At 39.3% G+C, this 12,096-nt stretch overlaps 1 protein-coding gene across 1 annotated transcript; it reads left to right on the forward strand.

The window, feature by feature from the left end:
- The first annotated feature begins 3,146 nt into the window (after window positions 1–3,146).
- On the forward strand, window positions 3,147–4,352 carry LOC127750099 (uncharacterized). Its single transcript, XM_052270656.1, has 2 exons — window positions 3,147–3,197; window positions 3,286–4,352. Exons 1-2 carry the CDS (start codon window positions 3,147–3,149, stop codon window positions 4,309–4,311), a joined length of 1,077 nt encoding a protein of 358 aa, XP_052126616.1. The 3' UTR covers window positions 4,312–4,352.
- Window positions 4,353–12,096: the final 7,744 nt, after the last annotated feature.

A 12,096-nucleotide genomic window follows, 5' to 3' on the forward strand; every position in this document is an offset into this window, starting at 1 on the left:
AGGGGGGGAGTCAAAACCGCCCGAAATTTGCGTGACGTAATTTGTGAACGGCCCCTAATGCCATACTGAATAAATTAATTTTTCACAGCGCTGTTTTGAGGGTTCAGTAATCCGAAGGGAAAATGAAGTATGACCACTGCGACTGTGCCCTGTTAATAGGAACGGAATTCCCTCATGTGTCAGCCGCCCTGCAGGTGAGAAACAATTATTGAAGACTTTGCTTTAATGTCACCATCACTTCAATTATCTTTCATTTATTTTTCCTTTTTAAATGCAGGCTCTCTTACATGTGCCTCATTTTCGTCATTTTTTGGCAAACGATGATGCGAAATGGTGCAAATCTCTGATAAAGTGCCTGGTTTGTCTATTTAAAAATTTAATCAAAACTGCACTGAAGAACGTGGCATCCTTAGGAGTAGCAGATGCATCATTCTTTGGGAATAAATGGAAAAGTGAGTGTAGTTCCCAGATTCTTAATCTATGTCATGTCTATTGTTGTCTTATTGTCCACTTTTGTTAAAAAATTAGGTCTGTCTTCATCAATGCGAGAAGAACAAAAGAGGGACCCACATGAAGTCCTATTGCTTTTTCTGACCAGGATGAGGACGGATGTGGTACTAAGAGACGAATTGTAAGAAAATTTTTGAGTAAATTTTTACTGTTTATTTTGGAACCATTTACTATATGATCATATTGTTTAACCTAGGAATTCAATGGAGGACTTTGCAAAATGTGCTATCACCAAATTATTCTACACTACACTGTCGACAGATGGTACGTATTTTTATCTATGATAAACATTTTATTTTTATGCCCTGACTTATGCTTTATTGTTGTTGTTGCAGTGTCATGCTGTTGTTGTGGAAACTTTCAAAAAAATAAGTACTCCCTGAGTTTGTGCATTGAAAACTTCAGTGAAGACTTATCAGAGGACATAAAGTCTCTAATTTATTCAGAAACAATAGAGAAATGCCTTTTATGTCACCAATATGAAGCCACACTTAAAACTCACTCTGTAACTTTACCTAGTGTATTAATTATCCATTCCAAAAAGTAAGTTTGTGTGCCCTTCATATTGGAAATCAACTAATTAACTTCCAACTTTTCCCTGCATAGTGAAAAACATTTACTATTCCTGTTTTGGTTCATAGGTCTAGCCCAAACTTCAGATGGAAGAATCAACTGACCATTGCAGGTAAAACCTTTGAGTTTTTGAGTTGCATTGTAGATGGTAGTGGTCACCCATTCTATGTGAACATGTGTCCAGATGGGAAGCTAAGGATGTTTAAGGATATCAAGGTAAGGTGAAACAATTATGCAATTAAAATTTTGCTACAGTACAGTTTCGTAGCTATTGAAATGTTGCTCTTTACTTCTGAGAATGTTGAAATTACAAAACTATGATCACTTCAAAAATTTAACTTGTCAGTAATGTTAGAAAACATTAAGAAAACTTAAATTATCATAATTATTAACTATGAAATTTCTTTTCTAAGGTGTCTGTAATATCGCCTGGTAGATTTGCACTGTCAGAGTACTTGGTTGAAGCCAAGTTAACACTACTGTACATCAAAAAGAAAAATGTAAGTATGTAATTTCTGACTAGGTTTTGAACAAAATTTGGTCACTAATCCAATATGTACACATAACTTTGCAGACTGCAGAAAAATTGCAACCTTATCAAGGTGAAAGACTTCAAGCTCACTGCAGCCAAAGCAGGACACATGGAGTTAATAAATTTAAGGTGGGTAGAAACAGCACATGGTGTAAATGCATGTCTTCCGTCAAGTAAATGGTCTTGGAAATATCACGGAAGGCACAGGGGATTAAGTTCAAGTGTAGTTCGCCTTGCAAAATATTCCACAGCCATATACTCCCAGTGGAACTTTTCAAGTTTTGGGTACAAGTTTGCCCATGCAGAGTGGTTGAATGAAATGGGGATGGTGAGAAGCCCCTTTTTGCTCCACACCACAAAGTCACAAAAATGCACTCCTGTCAAAGCCATCTCCATTTGCACTTGATCATAATAGATTGTGTCTTCTTTGAGCTTAATGTGTCCGTTGTAATTTCTTGTGAGATAAAAAGTTTGTAGCTTTTTTACCTTGTAGAAATGAGTCAAAATAGTTGGGATCCACATCTTGCAGGGAATATGGGCACTTAATTTCTAGCACTTTAATAACTTTTCCATCTCTAGTTATCCAGCCGTCATGGCTGCAGGACAGCCCTGGATATTTTGTGTGGAGGTTTATTCCTCCTGATACAACTTGAATTCTTGGGTCCATTTGATCTTTGAGGTATTTTTGTCGGGCTACTGGTTCATTGGTTTTTCCATAGGCCATACCTCTAGATTCTCCTCCTTTCATGTTCCACATTTGATTTTGAAGGAAATTCTTCTTAGCCGATTCGGATCTGAAATGTGCAATTCGGTGACACACAGATGAAGTACATGTGATGCTGCGTACAAATCTGTATAATGGGCTTTCAAATTGAGCAGTTGTTCCCTGTAACTAATACGGTCCGCTATGATGTTTGGGTTTCAGCTGAAGCAAATACTCGTACAGCTCCCTTCTGAGATATTTAAAAATCTGCAAGTCAATGTTGTCATAGGTGAAGTCGTTGTATTGTATTTTTAGAAGTCCCTGGAAAGCACATGGAATTTCCTTTGTCTTCTGGAGAGCTCTTAAGAAGTCATTAATCATACTTGTAGATGGTCCATTTCTATGTTGTGTTGGTCTTGGGTCAAAGGTGTTCCTTCTAATCACATCTAATTTAAATGAGTCGTATTGTCGACCAGCAGCAACTGAAGGATCTCTCTTGAGAGAACCTTTGTTCCACGTGCATGGCTTTGATGTGCAGGTGATAGCTGTGGTAGAAGCAAAGACAAGTATTAAATCCAAACCAATTCATGTTTCAACAGGCCTGTCCCTATACTTTCATACTAAATTCAAATGCTACGCAGTCATATATTTTTATCACTTTTATTTTCAAGTCTTTAATTGTTGCATTCAAATATTTTATAACGTTATAGCTACTATTTTTGGTTTTTTGTATATATATCTCTCTGAAACACTGGAAAGCAATTCTGGATTGCATTTATTGAAGTACTATTTTTAATATTACAGGTAATTAGTTCTCCAGACATTACCATGTTGGATCCTGAACCCCCAAGAAAACAAAGATCAACGCAAACCGAAGAGGTGAGAATGTCACAGATAAACCATATAATCATGATTTCAAGCATAACTTGTAAAGTGAAATAAAATGTGTTTCTTTTGTTGTCTACAGAAAATGTTTTGTGATGCATCCACACAGACAGTAAAGGAGGTTGACACAAGAAAAACTCAGAAGACTAAAGTAATTTCTTATGAGGTGTGCAAGTCAGATGATAGATTTCAGTTTTTCACTGGACTTAGTATTGATGATTTTGAAGCCCTGTTCAATCTTATTGGTGGTGATGATGCTATCAGATCTCTGAAACTGAAGTATAGTGATACCACACCTACTAAAACAATTCAGTCAACTCTGACAAGTAGAGACAGATTATTTATGATGTTACTTAGGCTCAGACGGGGATACCCTGGCGAAGAACTGGGCTTTCTCTTTGGCATTGATCCATCATATGCTTATCGTATTTGCTATGCAATGACTCAACTTGTCTACCTGACTTTCAAATCAATGCAGAAGATCATGTTTGTATCAGCTGCACACCAGAGAAAAGGTCAGCCAAAGGTTATGAAGCCTTTCAAGAATTTAAGAGTAATATTGGATGGAATGTCCATATTCCTTCAGACTCCCTCAAATTTCCAGCAGCAGGGGAACACTTATTCCAACTACAAGAAAGATAATGTGCTCCTCGTTGCTGTTGGAATCTCCTCACATGGAGCTACAATATTTTGCTCTGATGCGTATGAAGGCACCACATCTGATAAAGAAAGTATTATGAAGAGTGGACTCCTGGACATGCTAGATAAAGGTGATGGTGTTATGACAGACAGAGGATACGAGCTCACAGCAGAATTGCAGGCAAAGGGCTGTCACTTCTACAAACCGCCTTCTCTTGGAGACAGGAAAACCTTCACTGAAGAAGAAGAAACATTGACCAAGGCCATTGCGGCAGCAAGAATATATGTAGAACATGCCATTGCGGATATAAAGGACTGGAAAATTTTGCAAGGCGTTGTCCCTATCAATATGATTTCTCAGTGGTCAAATATTATATACGTTGTAGCGTTCCTCAGAAACTTTAACCCTAATAGAATTCATAATAAAAAATTTTCCCGTAGAAACCCAGAAGAAGATGAATTCATGTAGATGAGTGCAGGAATGTGTGTTTCTTAAATTGAACAAATTGTTTTTGGTTAAATATGTTTCTTTATTTTTCATAAACTGTACATTGGCGGTTGTATATTAGGAGCGAACTACTTCTACAAAGTTGACTAAAAGGAATGATTAGTATTAACCAAACTAAGGGAGGGATTGTCATGGTCATGCAAACACCTGTTAAATTTTTATTACATGTTGTAAGAAGTACTTCCAGTTATGTAAGCAAAATGTGCCTTACATAGTGCACTAGAAAGTACTACTTATTGTACCACATATACTACATGTTATCAGGAACAATTTGCCATGCAATAAAATCTAAATAAAACAATGACAATTCTATACCAATTACTGTACGTATTTATACAAGTACCCAAAACCAAACCCACTTACAAAACAACAACAACAAAATCAAATGGGAGCAATATAAGCAAAGCAGTAAACAGTTTGTGAAAAATAAGTGTTAAAATAAACAGTTTCAGTAATTATTGCCACATATGTGCTGAATATTATGATGATGGATATGATGAATAGCCAGAGGCGAATAAACTGAAAAGAGTAAAATGTACCTAAATAGAAATACAAATGATTATCACCTATTGAATGACGCAATGACATAAAACCTACTCTAAAATGAAAAATGATGAACACCTAGAATATGTACATGACAAGTAAGTGGCACCTGAACAAAGACGAATGGATTAGGATGACAAGATGAAAAGAAATCAGAATCGGCACTCAGGAAATTGACATGCAAAGTGGCATTGTCAATCGGAATGGTGTGACAACCAGCTTACAATGAGTGACACCTAAAGAAATGAAATTGATCACAATGAGTAGATGACATTGTCAATGAGGATAATGGAGTGACAGCAACATTCACTAAGAGTGAGATCTAAAGGGAATAAAATTGATTTAAATGAGTGGATGAAAAAAAATAATTATGTGCAATATATAGCCAATACAACTTTTGCTTCTTTAAACTTCACCTAAAAATGCTGAAAAAAGAAAGGAAATGTTGTTAACATAGAATGGAGACCTTACCTTTATCACCATTGAGGTGTTTGTGCTGTAAAATAAATAGCAGCAGTGCGCTGACATGGCTGCATCTACCCAGCCGGCTGGCTCTACAGTGACACTCACATCTCAGAATATTTCCTGAAATTTGTGAGACAGCTGCCTTTACCCAGTATGCTTTCAGTTCCATGGACGCCCTTACATGCGCCTTAAAGAAGTGGAATCGATCAGGTAGGCAATCAACAAATCCTCTAATATGACCACTTTTAAGAAATTGCAGTCCTCTGCGAATCTTTTTGCTCCTCAGGGCAGCTTGGTTGTTGAAATCTTCAAAAATGTCACCAATTTCTATAATTTCTTCATTATCAGAATCTGCATCCTCCTCTTCACTATTTATTAATTCATCATCTGAATTGACTGTGAGGGGATTTTCGTACTGCGGCATACTTTCCACAAGGTAAAAATATACACTACCAAAATTGAAATTGGGAGGTAAATCTCTGCTAGGAAAGGGCTCCCATCCCTTCTCTGGGAACAAAGCTGAGCTATGAAGTCGTGAAGCAGCCTAAGACAAAAAAAAAGGAAATATCACAGAAATTACACATCGACTGTGAAATTTTTTTATGAAAGCAGTAAGAACATACTGTTCCACACTTGCCTGTGTAGACATCATCTCTTTCTTTTTGTCATACCATATTCCAGCACCAGCACCTGGATCTAGAATTTTGTCCTCCCCCACATCCATACATGCCTGAACTCTGTCAAAAAGAAAGAATACATATTGTTCTTAAGACGAGATGTCTACAACTAGATTTAAACACAATACCATAATATTTAATAACCTTTTGAGTAATTCACCCTTAGTTCCATGACTTGGTACACCCCTTAACTTAAGCCAATTGCTTAAGTCCTTGATATTGTTTCTGCACAGTTCAGTATATGGTAGATCTGATCCAGGAACGTCTGTACTGGTCAATATAATACGTTTAAAGGGGAAAGCATCACGGAATTCCTGCTCATCTATCATCTGTAAATAAAGTGAGTGATAGTATTAGGAGTGTTATGGAAACAAAATAAAACCTCAAGGGAATGCATAGCATTCAATGCCAAACATACATCAGGTACATCTTCTTCCAGATATGTAATTTCTTCGGGAAAGAATGGATGCTCTGTCATGCAACCATCCTCCCCATTTTGGGAAAATAAATCATCATTATCCATTTGGGATTTTGGAGATTCATGAGCAGTGGAGTTCTACTTGAAGGAAGTTTTAATTAATTAATATCAGAAGAGGAGAATGTTCATACTTAGTAATACAAACTGAAGCTAAGTGACTTTACCTGTGAATACAATAGCATGTCATCTGGCTCAGTTGGTTCATTGATGGATAGCATAATCTGAAAATTTTCATAAAAACTATGCTGCTCCTCCTCCTCAGAGATAGTTTGCTTTCCTATTTTGATAGGTGTGATTACTGCAGTCACCGTGCTGCTGCCCTGGCTCCGAAAATCAAATACGGGTTTCATTTTTAATTTGACAGGTGAAACTACAGCAGTCACCGTGCTGCTGCCCTGGCTTACACAGTCAGATACAGGTTTCATTTCTGATTTGAAAGGTGTAACTGTAGCAGTCATCGTGCTGCTGCCCTGGCTCAAACATTCAGATGTATGTATCATTTTCAACTTGAAAGGTGTCACTATAGCAGTCACCGTGCTGCTGCCCTGGCTTACCCGCTCATCTTGCTCAGACTCCTGTTGAGAAATAATTTTCATTTAGCAATAAAAAAAGAATACTTAGTCAAGGTGAGTGCATAACTGACATTATACCTCCTGAGAACTACAAATATTTTCAAGAAGGTTAATAGAATTCACTTTCAATTTCACAGGTGTCACCTTAGCAGTGACAGTAGAATCTTGACTACCACATGTGGGAGATTCAAATTCCTAGACAAATAAATGTAACAAAATGAAGCACTAATACATTACATTTTGAGCAAGAAAAGCTAGATAAATGCAAGGCAGATAGAATGCAGACTTACAGCATCCTTCAATGAATTGGATTTTCTTCTTCGATTATTGAAAGTCACAGTAAGGGAACCAACAGCACAACTGTCCACAGCAGTTTTAGTAATCTGAACACATAAAAAAATTGATTAAATTTATAACATGCTCCGCTCTTGAACAAGTGGAATTGAAAGTAGTCAAACGTACAAGCTCTTCTTCTGTTGGGCTCTCATTGTTCTGAAGAGGCTGTCAAAAACATGAAATATATTCATAAAATGGAAAATTTTAGGATAAGTGACATTGATTGCTGCAATCAAAATAATATCAAGTAATTACTGGACAGCAGTAGGCTAACTTTAAATACTTGCCTTTGCCAGAAAAGAGTCAATGTCTTTAGTTCTTCCATGTAACCCCAACAGCTTAGGAAATTTTCTTTTCTTAGGGGAAAACGTGTTACTTGCTTTGAAAACGTTCTTTTCAAAAGGGATTCTCCTCCGTGGGCTGTTATGAATTTTATGATATTGGCCTGAAATTTCTTGTGAAATGGACTCTTGCAAGAAGGACTTTTATCAAGAGGTCTTTTCATAGTCCCAGTCTGAAAACAAAGACAGGCATGTACATTCTACATCTTTTAAAACCAGTTGAAAAAGTGTGTACCTACTACTTCACTCTGCAGCTGGAAGAACGCAACATAGACTCCACGTTGGATTAATGGACTCTCCAACCCACTCCACTTTTCTGTGATCTATGCAAAATCAAGAATAAAATAAGGCAGTCAGCAAGTACATTCAGTATGATGGAAATTGGTAAATCTTACTTCAGAGTCATTGAAGAGAGTGAGAGTCCCATTAGGACATGATGTAAGGGCAAGAAAGTGGCCCCCAGATCCCAGCTGAGTGTGGACAACGCATGATAGAAATTTGTACTTGGCATCACCAACTGTTAACCTATTATTTAAAATGACAGGGAGGGAAATTCTTTCTCCCCTATCATTGAATCTGTGGGAAAAATTGACATGTACTGAAAGGACAACATATGTATCTGATTTGATAAAACTAAAATCTTAATTGCACCAACCTTTTCAGAACTACTTTCAAAACTTTTGGATGGGAGTGCACCCTTGTACTCCTGTAACAAGAAGTATTCTTGCAACCCTTGGAACAGGAAAATTCCCCAATGACTTCTGGCTGTGTGAGTAGTTTGTCCACAGCAACCTGAATGGACAACTCACAGGTCAGGAATAAGTCACTGATTGGGTTGTATGTGATTGCTTGGTGCTTGCATGACTGGCATTCATCTACCATACAAAAAAAGGACAAAATTTCAATCACATTATATCTCATGGTCATAAGGATTTAAATTTGGAACATTCCCAAATTTACCAGTGGTCTGATGCCATCCACCAAAAATTTCACCCATGGCTGTAGTTTGCTCAGTGCAAAAGTCTGGCCTGATAAAACAATAAAAGAAATAAAAGAAAATGATATGTAAAAGGGAAATATTTCTTTACTTTTAATGTGCATGATTATAAAAAATTAACTTACTGGAGACCCTTCAGCGTTACTCTTTTGAGTAGGTCCGTCTGGATGGTTTGGTGAACATTTGTAAGAAACTCCTGGGCATCCTCCTCATTCCCCACCTTAAGCTTACCTTTGCAGATTTCTTCAAATATGTCATGAGAAAATTTTTGTAATTACATTTTTAAAGATGGATACAAGTACAACTTTGTAAAAAGTACTCACTGTACAGTAGGCTCACAATTCCAACTGGGCGGAATACCTCCTGCGAACGCATGTTCACCAGTGTCCTGTACAATGTACAAATAACACAACCAAGCAGGCTGCGACACTCTTTCCGATGTTGCCTGTCCCCCTCCAGAAAGTCCACAAATGCTGGTACATGAAACAGCGCCTGAAAACAATTTTTAAAAACACATAATTAACATATATAAAAAGAAAGAGAAGAACTAGCACAAACATTTGTACCTGAAGAGATGAATTTATGTAGCAGGTGTTACCCAAATTCACAAGACCAGAATGGGTGTCTTGAAGCCCTGCCCAACTCGTACGAATGTGCTTTGTGTAACAGCTACAGCTGGGAACGCCAGCAAGGCGGGTTTTTGTTACACCACTCCTGATGAATGGAGAATAGAGTAATCATTCAAAAAAAAACATTGCATTAAATAGAAAATACATTCAGACTCACCATTTGTAATATTGTCTGGGACGAATAAGTAGATTAAATATCGATGTTGACACACTGGTGGCATTAATAAATACTGCTGACAAAGTAAGAGTACATCTTAAAACTGAAACATGTACAAAAAATACTACTGACTGTAAAGATGATTTATGTACTCGTGTGAGTATGTGTGTGTGCGACCAGCAAAAGTTAACGTCTGATATGTGTGATGTCATGCTCAACTTGACTGTGGAGTGACACAAAGTAATATTTTAAGATGTGACTTTCAAACAAGTGTGATAAACTGACAATGATAATGGGGAGAGACCTCCATTCCTTTGAAAAGTTGTAAATCGATGAGGTTAGGATTTCGCTCTCATCATCATTGCCAGTATTTGGCAGAAAACCAAGTCACTATTACATGAGTATTTTTATCAGTGTGAACAAAAGAAAAAAATTTTAACACTTGTGCAAAAGTTTTGAGTTGACAACGCTTAAATCTATCGTTTCCTAATAAAAATGAGTGGGCAAACAAGACTAGCAAAGCTGCAAAGCCAGCATTAGCCGCCAGAATAAAATAAATTATTTGAAAACTGAAGATATGTTAACATTTATATACGTCACAACTTATTTTGGTGCACATACAAACGCAAATGTAGAACGCTTTCGCCCTTTCACCTGTCACGCAAAAGGAAATCCTTTATAATTTCGCTCAGAAGCAATCACCGCCTCCGCGCGCAACCGCATCTACGTTTCTCATACTCAAAACGTCCGCCCACGAGCCGAAGCCGAGCGCGGCCCGAGCTCCGGCTCGGCTCCGCTCGGCTCCGCTCGGCCCGGCCCCCACCCGGCCACCCGGGCAGCGCCCCCTCCCCTCCCGGACGGGAGTGGGGGAGCGCGCCGCCGCGCCGCGAGCCATTTCCATCTTCCGTTTTTGTTCTTCTACTTCCGCTCGGCGCTCTAGACCAATACCCTATTGTATGCCAGGCGCGTCGCAGCGTAACATTGCTTCGTGAGATATCGCGAAGCCTGTTACGCGAGACGTGGTCTGGCGTACATCTACCTAGTTGTAGAAAAAGGCCTAAAAACCGCAAAATAGGAAAGAAATTCCCCCCCCCCCAAAAAAAAAAAACGTTTTCTAAGCAGAAGGGTGGGTTGTAGTCGCGGTGCTTCACCGTTACATCCCTTTCTCGTGTCTACGGGGTAAACTCAAAGACGACGGGTTTAAGCGGGCCGAAGGCCCGCTGCATCATTCGATTATGTTCTTCAGCAAATCGCGTGACAGAAATGGTCGGGCGGCAGGCCGCCGGCAGGCCAAGCAGGCCCGGCCCCTGCCGAGTTGCCGGCGGAGCAAAGCGGAGCTGGCAACTTCGTTTGGCGGAAGGGCGGGCCTGCTTGTTATGATACAAAGTTACAATAACAATCAGAGCCTTCTAGCTTAAACACGTTTTTGAATAATCGTGCGTACAGACAGACAAGCAAACGCGATACTTTTTGATCATTACTCGAGTAATAGGCTTCGCTAATCGCTCAGCAAAAATATAGTACCAAATAAGTAATAAGTAGGCTCGCACTTTGTTGCAAGAGACTGTCTTATTGTTCGTGGAAGTACGGGCAAGAAAATGCGCATGGCCTAAGGCATAGTGTCGAGCGAAAAGTGGCCATTGTTGCCTGGGGGAAGTTAGTACGATCATATATGGGGCTGTCCATAAACCACGTGGACACATTTTTTTTCCCCACGTGGACTTTTCATGTTTTGCCGTAAAAATCCGAAATATGCATAGATTGGCACAAAAAATGTATCGAAAGAAAATTTCAAAATGTTTATTGTTTCAAGGTTTCTTTTTCTTCAAAAACATTCGTAATCGTTTAGATTTATACACGCCTGACGATTACATACGAAAAACGCTACTCCAGCTGCCCGCTGTCTCCTGCACGGACGGACACGACAAGTGACGTCAACAATGACTGAAGGAGGAGAGGTGAGGAGGAGGGGCAGGCGGCGGGCAAGTCGAGCAGCCCCAGCGCCCGCGAGCCGAACCAGCGATGCTGCGCGGCGCTGGGGAATGAACCGAGCCGGAATCGAGAGCGTTTAGCTTAGTGTCCACGTGGAATTGTGGAAAAACCCCTCCCCCCTCGTGGACAATCGTGGACTTTCTGAGGACCCCCCCCCCCTCCCCTCCCACCCTCCCATCTGTCCACGCGGTTTATGGACAGCCCCTCGCCACAGCGATTGAAACCTTCCAGAAGAGAATTAATAATGCCTTTGATACTTCCTTCAAACACACCTTCATTGCTTTTCCCAGGGCCAAAAACATGATCAAACAAATTTTGGGTACTGCTGCTCTGCTTTTTCCGACAAACAATTGTTGTGTCATCAATGACATTCACAACGGCCCTGGTACTAAAAAGAAACATGTAGCATAGCATACAATGAGCACAAGTAGAAAACAAAACACGAAAACTTGGTACTTTTTATTGTTTGGTGTTTCATGGTGATTTTGAGGTCGTACCCTTACAACCACTTTAATACTAGCCAGGACCTTCGGTCCTTATGCTGATCTCGCCTCTCTCT

This window comes from Frankliniella occidentalis, unplaced genomic scaffold (assembly GCF_000697945.3).
Source record: "Frankliniella occidentalis isolate FOCC.00 unplaced genomic scaffold, Focc_3.1 Scaffold133, whole genome shotgun sequence".
In the NCBI taxonomy this organism is placed as follows: domain Eukaryota; kingdom Metazoa; phylum Arthropoda; class Insecta; order Thysanoptera; family Thripidae; genus Frankliniella; species Frankliniella occidentalis.

What these genes read in the sequence shown, in the direction of transcription:
- LOC127750099 (XM_052270656.1), top strand. Translation starts at nt 3,147, where the DNA reads ATGTTGGATCCTGAACCCCCAAGAAAACAAAGATCAACGCAAACCGAA. An exon ending in GATCAACGCAAACCGAAGAG is followed by an intron (nt 3,198 to 3,285) that starts GTGAGAATGTCA and finishes TGTTGTCTACAG; the next exon opens with AAAATGTTTTGTGATGCATC.